We start from the raw sequence: 13,844 nt of genomic DNA, 5'->3' as shown, positions 1-13,844 counted from the left end.
GGGAGGTGGAACACTAAAAAAGTATTGGCCTCTGCAGGCCTACTGAGTATAACGATGAGAAGCCATTACCCTGATCCAATGAAAATGGCCTGGAAGCTTCAATGAGATAGGTCCCTGGGCTCTGGCCCAGCAGGACCTCCAATCTAGTTAATGTTTCCTGAGAAACATTAACCTTCATTTAGGCACAGTGGGAAGTAAGACTGGGAATGCTCTCTGAGTCTTGGAGGCAAAGAGCACTACAATACCCTGGAAAAAAATAACTGTTTCCTCTGGTAACATCAAAATTACACAAATTGCTGTACTCTAACTGAATTCCAAAGTAAAAAGCTAAACATGGATATCTCAATGCCTTCTGACTTCACTGGATAGGAGAGATATTTTGGGTGTGAGAACAGTTAAACAGGCTTTGGAGTGTTTAGGGTGTCAAGTGCAGGTGTGTGTACATTTGAAAGCTGCTGTTTTATAAGAAGTCCTACATGATTCAATAAACACAGAGCCTGGGCAAAGTAATCCCTTTTAGCAGGGCTCTCCCTAGCTCCGCCAGTTCCTCTGCCAGAAACAACACATTCCAGGAAAAAGTGTAAATCACACACTGAGGTAATTGTTTCACACTTTCAAAGAATTTACTTATTAATTTGAAAGAGTTCTTTTAGACGCAATTCTGTATCTTGCCTTCCTTTTTGTGCTTAAATACTTACAGCTTTAAAAAAAAAAATGTTGATCTTTATTATAGATCAAACAGCCCCTCGAGTGTTTACTATATGTTATCTTAAAAATATGTTAGCTTAGGTTACAAAATGTGAGCTTGGCTAGTAAATGATGGCTGTTTTCCATAGAATGTAAATTTATATCCAATACCATGCATCTTTATAATTGTAGGTATTACAGATTTGGAGATTAGGTACCCTTGGACTGAAAAAAGAAAAAGCAAATGATCTACTCATGTCAATGACCTTTCCCTGTGTTGATCAGCAACACTGATAACTTCACTCCCAGACTCTTGCTAAACCAAATGTTTCCATCCTCAAGACCACTAGCCATGAAATACGACTTGAAAAATAGAGACAAACTATGGTCTCCATCAAGATAAGGCTGTAGACTAGCTGTTCTTTGATTTAGTATGTATTTTTATTTTCTCAATATTTTTTTCTGATTGAGAATCATATGTTCAGAATGGCAGGCTGTTAAAAAAAAATGCTTGCTTGGATCTACTACATATCTGATTATATGCAAATTTAAAAGTACCTCAAGGAGATTAAGGAAAACATCTTTTATTCAGTCCTAGCACGAATTCAGTAACCACAACTCATCCTCACAGAAGTAACTCACTTTTGTTTCTGTCTTTCAAAAACATTTTTGAAGAAAAGTTGCCCTTCTAATAATAGTAATAAAAAGACTGCCAAAAAATGCACAGCAGAAGAAAGAGTTCTCCCTGGGTATTGCAACGTTGAATTCAGTACTGTATTTATATATTTCTACAGTAAAGGAACTGGATAAGGTCCTGGCTTTTAAAAAGAATTCTGTACGGAATTGACAGAATTGGTAATGTATTTACCACTCATTTGCTTGCATCAGGAACCTCATTTTATTTCAGTCTGCCAGCATCCTAATTAAGATGATCAGAATCTTTGGTGATCTATTATTCTAGATCTAAGATACCGCAATCTACATTAGACAAGATGTTACATTGTGTGCTTACACTGAAATGATAAGACCACTGAGCAGAAAACATGTTTTACTCATGTCTTGTCCAGCACTGGGCAGGGCTCTTTGTCAGGCCCTCAATAAATAATGGGCCATGCCTTTGCCTGTTGTCTTTCTTTTTAACTACGTTAGACTCAATTTAATCATATTATGTTGTTTCCCACTCTATTTGATAACATATACCTGTTCTCTGTTTTGAATGAGAAAGACAGTAAAGTGTCTCAAGTAGTTCTTTATACATGTGTGTTCCAATGCATGTAGGATTAACAACATATAAACACAATTCTCATTCATTATCTTAAGGCTGTTTCCAAGATCCTATATTAAAAAGCATGTTAACTACATATGCTTCTGAGACAGAAAAGAAAAGAATGCAGAGACAACACTTTGCCTCAGCAAAGCTTTGGAAGACACAGAATCAAATTCCATTCCAGGATAATAATATCCAGCTGCACCATTACCCAAGAGCTCATATAATGCTGAAAAAAATAATCACAAAAAAGGGGTCTCCAAACTGGCTTCTTTATGCCCCTTCAGTTGCAGAAAGTTCTCCATAATTCCTTACCATAGATCCTGTTTTAAGACTTGATCTTCTGGTAAACAAACAAGCAAAAATTTGTTAATATGGGACTTGCCCTCTTTTGGATTCTAAAGAAAGGCCAGGTTATCAGCAACATATCCAAGTCCAAGGTCATGTATACCTCTTTTCTCAGCTATATATAAACCATCATTTGTAAGGCTGAGCAAACAGACTTAAGAAATATCCTTAAACTTTACATCTGCTGTTAGTGAATAGATAATACTGATGCCCTTCATAGTCTTGATAGTCATTTACAAAGAAAGGAAGACTCCAATCTGAGAACCTCAAGGAAGGTAGATAATAATCAGCACAATCATAGAGTTCAAAGCTCTGTCTCCTTTCACTTAAGAAATGAAGATACTGGTTGGGATCCCTACTGGGCCACCACCTAGTAGCTACAACGTTTTCTCAATTCGCAATAAAATTTCAAATATCCTTTGGTCTGGAAACTTATCTATTTCTTTGAAAAGGACAATGGAATTACTGTTGCATGCTGTCCATAATGCAAAGTTTGGTATGTCATGTGGGGGAATCCTGGCCTTGACTCTAAGACATTTGTAATGATGCCATACTCTATAAGTGAAAAGTCAAGAAATAGAGGATGAGAACATTTTAATGGTAGCAGTGTGAAAATTTTTTAAACGTTTTCTTGCTTTCAGAATTTTTAAATTTTATTTTTGCCTGGAAGGAATTTTTTTTTTTTTTAAAGAATACAACATCTATTAGTTGTTGGATAGTCACTGTGTTTTGAAATCCCTCCAGCTATATACCATTCAAAACTTTAACATACTATAAGGCTAGTTTAAGGTGATAACTTTTCATAAATCTATCTTAAATAAAATATATAATTAGAAGCATATTTTCAGTCCTTGAATGTGAGTGCTGATGCTCTATTTCTAGAACTGGTGAATTCTGTTCTCTATTTCCATGTATAGAAGATCTCACAGTCCTGGGAAAACACTTTTTTAAAAAATGAAATACAACAAATAAGGTATGCTGTTGAGTCCTGGGGGAGAAGTTTCCCAGAGTCTTTGAATTTCCTCCTATTCTACTCCTTTACAAGATTTCTAAGACCAAGTCCTTTTCTGCAGTCTCTCAAACAAGGTAAAAAAGGAAAATACCCCCTAGATATATTCCTTAGATTTTCTATTATGCTTCTCAAGTTCCCAGTAGCTTCTGAAGTAACCTAAGATGAATTCTGGAGTTATTTTTTTTATTATGTTTTAATTTTAGTTCCTCTTTTAGGTCTGAGATGAAATAGATGATCATAACTGCTGTGCTTGGAGATGCATTTCATGGCATAATTTGTACATGACCTGTGCAAGGTCACGTCATGGAAAGAGGACGGATATGAGAGATAACAAATTGACTACAGCTTTTACTCTTGGAGAACTTTAGGGTAACCTATTTATTAAGCTTTCTCTATTTAGCTCAGACTAGTAAAATTTCTGTTAAAGCAGTGTATAATGAATACACCCTGTTCTGGAAGATCTCACTTTGGCTTGGATTGTGTCAATTAGAGATCCATGAGGGATTATTGCTCAACTCATTGATCATTAAGGGTAATATATGTTGTTGTTATGTGCCGTCGAGTAGGACCCGACCCATAGCGACCCCTCCGTGGGTTTCCAAGGCAGTATCACTATGGAAGTAGAGTGCCTGGTGGGTTTGAACCGCCAGCCTTCTGGTTAGCAGTCAAGTGCCTTAGGCACTGCCAAATGCCTTTCCATTTCTCATTTAAAACATCATGTCTCCTGTAAATCTTTCCTTGATATCCCCAGGTATGGCTAGTTATTTCCTTCTCTGTACTAATAGAATTTTGTACCTATCAGAGTATTTATCAGATTCTACTACATTGTTTGTTTATATTTTCACCACCACTAGTGGTGGTATGAAAGCTTGTATATTTACCTTTATCTGGGTGGATGGACACAGTGGTGTTAACAATGGGCTCAAGCACAGCAACAATTGTGAGGATGGTGCAGGACTGGACAGTGTTTCATTCTGTTGCATATAGGGTCTTTATGAGTTAGAACTGACTTGATGGTACCTAACAACAACAAGGACTTACTATGTATGTCCCAGGCATTCTTCTATGCACCCCAGCTATGTCAGCTTGATTCTGTGTGCACTGTAAGTCTTTCAGGTGCATATTATGATTACCTCCATTTTACTAATTAGACACCTGAGACACAGACAGGTTAAGTAGTTATCCCAAGGACACAACTAGTAAGTTGAACTCAGGCCATCTGACTTCAAGTCTGGGCTTTTATTCTTATTCTTTGTGTCTGCCCTGGGAAATAACATGGTGTTTGACATAAGGGAGGCATTTCACAACCATTTATTAAACTAATAGAAAGAATGATCATTCTGATTTCTCCACAGTTTTCTAAGCTTAAATTTAGAAACATATTTAACTTAAGATGAGTTTGCATTCACCCTTGACTACAGATGGGTTCATGTGTCCAGAGAAAATGCAGGCCAGACTGGGAGAGAGAGAACTGTTTGGGAGGCAGAAGGCCAGGGCTTTTGCTGGGTCTGCCAAGTCAAGGTCTCAAACGCTCAGTGCCTCCCTCAGGTTCCATATTGTAGATTCCTCCAAAAGCTTCTCCTCGTAACTGCTCTCAGATGCACTGCACTGTGCACATAATGTGACATGAAAATGCTTTGGAACAGAAATACCATTAACAGGAAAAGCAAGCATACTATGCTTTGTAAGCTGTTGTGACTCAGGAAAACATTTTCCTATTTATGATGACTCTAATAAAGCTTTTGTGAGGGCGGAAGTGAGGCACTCAGGCCAATTCAGAACCAGATATGTTTTCCTGGGCATATTTAAATTCATACCTCAGCACCCTTCAGATCAGAGTTACCTCTTTTACCTTTTAAGTCACTTTTAATTCTTACATTTTGCATATATTCTTCATATTTTATGATTATAATAATAATTCTGGCTCTTTGCAGAGATTTGGAAAACTCAAAAGTATTTAAATATACATAAATTTATATAATAGGACCTCTACCAATGTTTTTAAAATTCTCTTAGAAAATATATTTAATGGCTATATAACCATCCATTAGGATAAGATGCAGCATAATTTAAACAGTACCTGTTTTAAACATTTCAGGGCTATCAAATATTTACTATCGTAAATAACAATGTGACAAATATTCTCTCATTCATGCTGTGTAAAGATCATGTGATCCTATAGGAAAAGGACTTTCTTAATGCCTGTTACATTGGTGCTGTTACTGAAATGCAGATTCTGGGGCTTCACCAAAGAAGTTCTAAAGTGGTCTCAGGTGTGCTTTCAGGTGTGGCCTATGTTGATGGTCCATTATTGAGAACACTGACATTGCCTCTCCTTTGATAATACTTTTCTTTCTCTTGCTCTATCTTTATCTGGACACTGAGTTATCTTTACTCTATCTCAATACCTCCATATGAAATGAGCTGATTTTAAAGTGTCAAGTTCAACATGGCCTTGTAAAAAGAGCTTCTCATTTTTAACATAAATCTTATTTTAATCTAGGTGACTGCACCATCTCTGCAGTTCCATTTTAGTGCACACTTCCACTCCCCCTCACCCACCGACGTTTGACACAGTAGCCAGAAACAGGTTTTTATACTGAAGATCAAGAAATGGACTCACTTACATGGATTGGCTCTCAGTCCAACAGCAGAAAGACCCACATACAGGACACCTACCCAGGTCAATGCACTCACCTACTCTAGGGAGATGCACTGCTTGGATCACGTGGCCATGAGACACCAGAGAGGTACCATTCACATAGAGGGAAGCCTGGACAGACAGGAATACATGGACGAGAGGGGCACAGAGAGGGGGTGGTTACGAGGAGGAGAGGGGAGGAGAGTTTCTTACAGTTGGGGACAGTAATTGGGGCCATGAAACCAGATGTGCATGAACTGTTCAATGTAAAACAAGTTTGCTATGTAAGTTTTTTTAAAACAAAGAATGCCATTTCCCTGCTTAATCCAAGATCCTCCCCTTTGCCCACTAGGCCTGCTTACCCACCCAGCTTCCCACTGCACACTCTTCCCTCTCTTTCTAACCACACAGGCTTGACACAGAATGCCATTTCCTCAAAGAAGCTCTCCTTGATGCCCTAAAGTACTTCTCCAGGTAAAACTTCTGGTTGCTCCCTTTTCTTTCACAACAGATCATGGCCTTTACATGCTTGATCATTAAAGTCTGCCTGCCCCATCACTATAAGCTCCATGAAGATGGGCATTGAGGCTAATTCTTCATCTCTAATACCTGAGAAGTGCCAGTGAGAGGCAGTGCCATAGGTGGTGATGAACGTTTATTGACTCTGGGGCCAAATAGCTCAGACTCAAATCCCAGCTCTGCTATTTAGTAGCTGTGTGACCTTAGATAAGTTTCTTAACCTCTCTGTGTCTTTATTGTCTTCACTGCAGATTATACAAAAGTTACCTTACAGATTTGTTGTGACTATTAAATGACTAAATGTACATAAGCACTTTAAAACAGTATCTGGACTATACAATGTACCCAACACATTTGGAAAGCAGGCACTAAATATATTTTTGTTAAATAAATGAAACAATGGAGGCTTTTTAGTTGTGTCCTTTCTCATCATCCCCACAGCCAAAGCCTTAGCCCATCATCTTTTCCTGCAGCCTGCTCCTTAAAATAGTTCCACTTCTGCCCTGAAAATCTGCTCAATACACTTTTCGTTTCATGTTATTAGTTCCAGCTCTGATCCTTTCATCACGTCACTTCCTAAAATATGTGCTCATGTGCCAAGCCACCTCTCTTCCTTCCTTCAGGTATTTCCTGAAATGTGACCTCCTCCACGGAGCCTTCTTTAAGTGGAAATGAGCTCATCATTCAATCCTGTTTCCAACAAATAAGTTTAAGGTTGATGTTTGAGATTCCAAAGCCATAAATTCTGCAAGCTTTCTCCTGGCTATATGGGTCTCACCCTCACAGAGCTGGCCAGGTTTCTTCTTTGCTTGCATTTAAGCATGTGAATCTAAGAAGGCAAAATATTTGTTTATTTTGCTCTCTATGCATTCAGGAAGCTCTGGTGGCATAGTGCCTAAGGAATTTGACTCCTAACCAGAAGGCTGGCAGTTCAAACCCACCAGCCACTCCTCAGAAGGAAGGTTAGGCCATCTACTTCCGTAGTGATACCGCCTTGGAAATCCAAGGAGGGGTTGCTATGAGTCAGATCCAAATCCAAGGCAGTGAGTTTGTTTTTTTGTTTTGTTTTGTTTTTGCTATACCTTCAGCACAAGCCAATCCACATGGATGCTTAAAAAAAAATGTGATTTGATGCTGATTTAATTACTTTGTCCATGCCAGGAATAAAAACTATGAACTCTTAAATCTGTTTCTTCCATGCCATGGTGTTTCTATGCTGAATCTATTACTAGACTGCTTTTCTTCATTTACTCACACAAAAGACACAAAAAGACAGGTATACAAAATGGGGCAGGGGGAGCCATTCCATGAAAATATAAAACTAATATTTTCCACATTGTGAGTCAAAAGGGACCTTTAGAACCATGGGGCTTTACATAAAAAAGTGCCTCATTCGAAGTCCCATTGCATATGCTTTATTGGTTATTTTGTAAATCTAACATGGATAACCAAAATATGTCAATACTCATTTTTAAGCTACTTGTTGTATTCACTGCATGCACCATTATGGAGAACTTACACTCTGAGCAAAAAGATTTGTAGCAAAGCATATGACCTTCTTCCCACTACAATGACCATCCCCTAATTAGGCAATGCATCTGATAGTCATTAACAGGAATGAGATAATGAATCACTTTCTCTCTTCTTTGTTAATTTGCTGTAACCAAGCGGCTAATGGATGTCAGAGCTGAGTGATTGCACTGATTATAGTGATTTATAGTTGCAACAAAACAATTTAAAACCATTCTGATTATTCATGTTAAAGATGCTTTATGTTTTGTTTACTAAATGTTTTATGTCCCCCTTTCTCCCACCCCTAAAATGCTGTCCCTCTCCTACCCTGTCACCTTTCAAGTTTTCCAGGAAAATGTCTTTTCATGAAAGTTGTGAGCTTTCTTTTTTTCAGTTTTAAACTAAGCCATTTCATTTTGTGTGTATGTGTACACACACACACACACACACATTTATATTTAAAATTTACCCAGTAGAAACGAAAAGCCTTAGGGGTGGAAAGAAAACTTCAGTGGTGCCTAGTTCAAAAGAAGACAGAAATAAGAGGAAATAAGGCAAACTTCAAGCCACTTACCTTGGGGCTTCCAGTCCCTTCCTCATCCTCCACAGACACATCAGTAGCCAGGATCTCGGCTTTGATGGTATCCAGAGCCCTGAGAATCCAGCTGTGTTGCCGTTTGATTTGCCTCTGCAGCTCCTTCCATTGACTTGCAATCATCCGCAGCATGTCCTTCAGTCCTTCTCCAAGAGGAGGGGAAAAGCACAAGTTGTGGACCTGACTGCATCTTTACACATTACTATTTTTTATTTACTAAGTTAGGCGGACATTTCAAACAATATGTGTTATTTTTTAACAACCATTACCATCATCTGCCATGTTAACATTTGTTACTCAGAAGAGACAGGCAACTCTTAACTTGACACAAGGCATGAAGTCACAACAATGGGAACTATGTAGCTTCCTACTGGAAATCAACTTAGACTTAATGTACTGACTGAAAACATTGCTTGTGGAACAAAATCACTACGTACAAAAAGGAATAACTTTATAGCTTCATATTCCAGATAAAAAGCCCTGTGTGTATCTGTGTGGAGACTTTATAATGATCAAAACCAAACCCAAGTCCACGGCTGCCAAGTCAATTTTGACTCTTAGTGACTCTGTAGGACAGGCTAGAACTGCCCCATAGAGTTTCCAAGGCTGTAAATCTTTACAGAAGCAAACTGACTCATCTTTCTCCTGTGGGGTGGCTGGTGGATTTGAAACGTCAACCTTTTGATTTGCAACCAAATGCTTTAACCACTATGCCACCAGAGCTCCTCTAATGATGTATGGAAATTGGTAATATTAATTTGATGAGAAATATAGTCAATGGGCCAGAATTAAGACAGGAGCCTTTAGCATTAGCACATCCGATTAATGCTGCTCTTTTTCTATTTAGCTGTGGTCAGCTCAAAGCAAGAGCCAGACTGTAATTCATCCTGTCTATGGTCTTCTACTACCAGGGTAAGTATAACCAAATGACAAAACTATTTTTTTATTTATAATCTATTCCTCATAAATACATTAATACTGGGGTAAGAATTGGTTTAAGGCCAAAATCTCGGCTAATGCAATGACCAGCAAAGAACATGTAAAGTGTTCATGTATGTGAATTGGCAGGGAAATAATCAGGTATCTCTAGACTGCCTGCCTTATATCTGTAATTATATCTATAAGCACCATAATGCATATGCATATATAACTATGTGCACAATTCTCATTCATTATCTTAATGTTATTTCCAGAGCACCTACATCTAAAAGCATGTCAATGTGAAGTGTTCAGGAATGTGATTTCAATTGAAACTCAGGCGACAGCAAGCCCAAAATAAAATGAACAGACCATTTGGAGGCAGTATTTCATCTTATAAGTATCACAGCATTGTATGTAGTATATGAAACATTTATAAATCTTGAAGGTCAATCTGATAATGTAAATATTAATAATACATAAGGAGGTGAATATATGCAGTAATTTACAGCAATGCTTCTTCATTCTTAATAGTCTGGAGACATAAAGACTTGCAATATTTCAGGAGGATTTACCTGCTTTGTGAGACGCAATAAGCTCGAGAAGTTGGTGTCCCTCCTCCTCCACAGCTTCCTTCAGAGCACAATGACTGTCTACGTTCAACTTAAAACTCTGCAAGGAAAGATATGACCATCAAACTCTGGCAAAGCAGTTAGACATAAAATATGCACACAAAATTACTTGGTGCTTTTTATCAAGAACTACACAGCACAATTTACCCAATAGACAAACTAATTTGTGATACTAAAAGCTATTGATATTTGGAATCTAGGCTCAAAATGTTTCCATTAGATCAGCAGAATGTATCTGTTTGGAAACAGCTGACAAATCTAGAAATCTATTTGGGTTTTTATGAAAAGTCACATCCCGTAGGCTAGATCAAGAGCAGCAGTGTTCTATAAAATACACTGAATTCCTACTAGCACATGAGCTCTTTCCTTCAGCCTTTTTTTTTTTAAATGTTAGTGATAGCAGTAGTTATGAAACCATAAAAAATTGGCAGCAGAAAATATATTAGTTTTATGTGCACACATATAAATCCATTAATATAGCAGGGTGTGATTCAGCTTTGTTTCTCAGATATCACACAAATCATAGACTATTGACATGCATTTAGGTGCCGTACTGGGGAGGTGAATACTTCTCCAATCTTTGTGTTTTCTTAACGTTTATGCCTTACAATGTGACACTGCTTTTTAAATGAATACACTGAGAACATCAGGGCATTTGTCATTCATGACAGTCATCCAAAAGACAAAACTTGCTGTCATAGTTAAAATCCAACACAGAGCCACTTCCTTCAGGAAGCCTTCCCTAATTCTTTCTGACTCATAGCAGCCCCCATTGGGTTTCTAAGGTGGCACATCTTTATGGAAGTACGTTGTTCTGTCTTCCTTTTATGGAATGGTCGGTGGGTTTGAACTGCAGTCAAAAACCTTAGGCACTGCACCACCAGAGCTCCTTTCCCTAATGCTTTAAAACCACGAAAACCAAACCCACTGCCGTCACATTGATTCCAACTCATAATGACTCCCATTGGGTTTCCTTTCCAACCTGGTAATTCTTTATAGAAGTAGATTGCCCAGTCTTGCTTCCATGGAGTGGCTGATGGGGTTGAACCACCAACCTTCTGGTTAGCAGTCAGATGCCTTAGGCACTGTGCTACCACAGCTCCTTCCCTAATGCTTTAGATGGGATTAATTACCCACTTCTCCCTTCTACCTGTTCCTTTTATCTGCTTATAATGTAGAGTTTATCATACTCTATTCTGGTTTATTTCCATGATTGGCTCCCAGATTATAAACAAGTTGAAAGATTTGCCAAGTTCACATTTATCACAATTCATGTCTCATAGAAAGTGTTTGGTGAATGTTTGCTAGAATAGTAGGAGATAACTGTTGAACTGGATCAAAAGCATTCACTGAAGAGGAAGGTTTCCATTTAAATATGGTAACAAACAATATGTTTTCCATATATTTTTCTATTCCTGGAATACTATAAGGCATTCCAACCACAGGAGAGCCAATGAAGATTAATCATAGTAAACAATCTATGGACTCAATGGACTTAAATCTATGGACTTAATCTTCAAGGGGAAAACTTATTTCTTGACTTGACCATTGGGACAAGAATGGATTTGGAATGTTGTATGTCAAATTTTGGTTTCTTCCTGCTAAGTCAAAACCAAATCCACTGCCATCAGTTCTAAATCATAGTGACCCCATGTGTGAAGGCTATAAAATATACAATGTATTTTGTTCCCACTAAACATTTTTTGGGTAATAACTGTATTGCTGCATTGTACTTGATATTAAGAGAATTACATAAAATCTGGAGATGATATAATCCTAGTTGGAAAGTAATTTGAATGAAAGTGGGTTAAACAGCCATAAACTCTGAAATCAAGTATTTATTCCTTTAGAAACTATGTATTGTGCCTATTCTGTATACTGAGCTGTAAAATAGGAACTTAAGGGCTATAAAGCATGGCCTCTGGCATCAAAGGTCAACTGTACATTTTACTAAAGGAAGCCCAAGTCATCGTGGAAGTTCAGTGGTAAATCTGGACTCTCTTCTTAGTGGAGAAAAGGACTTTATGAAAACTCCAAAGATAGAAGCAAAGTGATCAAAAGAAGCCAGAGATGAAGGCAATAGAGACAGGCAGATCAGGCCTTCACATACAAAGGTAAGAATATTGACTAAAACTATCTGCCTCCAGAATGATGAATCAGTTCATCTGACAAGAAGCATAAGATACTGTTAATATATTAGCCAAATATAACAGAGACAACTTTCGGTTTCCCCAAAGGTTTTTCATCATTCTTAATTTTTTTCTCTTTCAGCTATACGTGTTTGGTTGAATAAAAATAAGACAATGTATTGGAAGCCTGATGTCTGGTCAATTTAAACAATATAATATCTATTAAAAATGGAATGTTTACTATTTTACAGCCCAAATATGGCTCATGTATGTTTTGCGACTGTGGTAGAAATCCTTTACCTTGAAGCAGTATCATATAAAAAGAGATATGTCTGTGTCTCAAGGAGAAGAGACCAGGGAAAGACTTGAGGGTCAGCCTGAAATGACCAAGATTTAGGAATAAATCTATTTTGAAAATTTCCTCATAACTGTGAATTTCACATAGTGCTCTTTGATTCCCTGTTTACTTAAAACAGACTTGTGTTGAATGGTTGGTATTCATGAGCTTCTGAAGAGGTACATCCGGCCTATGTCTCAGAGCAGAAGAGAATCTAAGGACCTATGAGTAGGTTGGATAATTTGACATAATTGAAGCCAAAGTATAGAATAGATGCAGCTGGATCTAGCTCTGCATCAAGATGATGTGGAAGCATTTGATTAGGAAATTGGAAAAGATGAGGTATTCATTATTAGGAAAAGGATAAGTTGATAAGCTTAATGCTGTAGAAAAAAACCATTTAACATAAACTATTACCCAAATGGTACAATATTGCTTGATTTTCAGGTGCAGCCATTAACCATTAATAATATCAACTAAGGGGTTCACAACAGGCCTCTGAGAAAGCAGCCAAGCAGGCAAATTAACAAAATTGTCAATGAAATTTCTGACTGCTAAAGGATTCTATAATGAGCTCTCCCATCATGCCCCCACTTCTCCTCTAGGGAAGGAAGCTTAGACAAGAGGGTTTTCTTTTTTCTCTTGAACTTGATACTTGGACATATTTCCCATCCTTGTGCTACTAACACATTTCCTCAGCAATGCCTTATGGTACACAGTCTCTCTGCGACATCCTAGCACTGTCAAAAAGTGCGGGGCATTCTCTGCAGATTGAATTTATGGACAGAACATTGCCACAGGCAGGTACCATGGTCCTGTGTCACTGATTATGTGAAATTGCACAAATATGGGTAATCTGAGTGCTGTGGGACTCCATTCCTGGAATGTTATAGGACATGGGACCAAGCCTTTTTTTACTGTCTTTAAAGCAGCATGCAACTGAGCAACTGGAATAGAATAATTAAGGAAATGGAAAATACAGTGATAGAGACAAAGAACTGGATTATCAAAGCTGACCAATAAGAATTTCCATGTCAGCAACCTAAACAACTCTTACACAGAGCTGGTTGGATTGCTTCTTGGCAGGACCCAAATTCAAGTATACCCCTAAATGCACTTCAGTCACGATCAGACCTTACCAAGAAGGTAAAATAAAACTCTAACCCTATTTCACTGATATTTCTAAATCACCCGGTTTGGTGGGAGCATGGAGGTCATGTGTACATGCAACAAAACAAAGGCAATTC

The 13,844-nt window shown here is 37.9% G+C and overlaps 1 protein-coding gene across 1 annotated transcript in view; it reads right to left on the bottom strand.

Annotated features, from left to right (window-relative positions):
• The window catches only part of AKAP6 (A-kinase anchoring protein 6), a 549,344-nt gene that overhangs the window by 324,316 nt on the left and 211,184 nt on the right, over positions 1 to 13,844 (bottom strand). The window contains exons 5-6 of the mRNA XM_007938531.2: positions 10,075 to 10,171; positions 8,561 to 8,724 (exon numbers count right to left, since the gene is read on the bottom strand). Of these exons, the coding sequence (XP_007936722.1) occupies positions 8,561 to 8,724; positions 10,075 to 10,171 (261 nt within the window). The remainder of the gene's footprint in view (positions 1 to 8,560; positions 8,725 to 10,074; positions 10,172 to 13,844) is intronic.

Source organism: Orycteropus afer, unplaced genomic scaffold (assembly GCF_000298275.1).
Source record: "Orycteropus afer afer isolate SDZICR_OR568_19922 unplaced genomic scaffold, OryAfe1.0 scaffold00051, whole genome shotgun sequence".
NCBI classification, from domain to species: domain Eukaryota; kingdom Metazoa; phylum Chordata; class Mammalia; order Tubulidentata; family Orycteropodidae; genus Orycteropus; species Orycteropus afer.
This window is presented reverse-complemented; position numbering and strand designations above follow the sequence as displayed.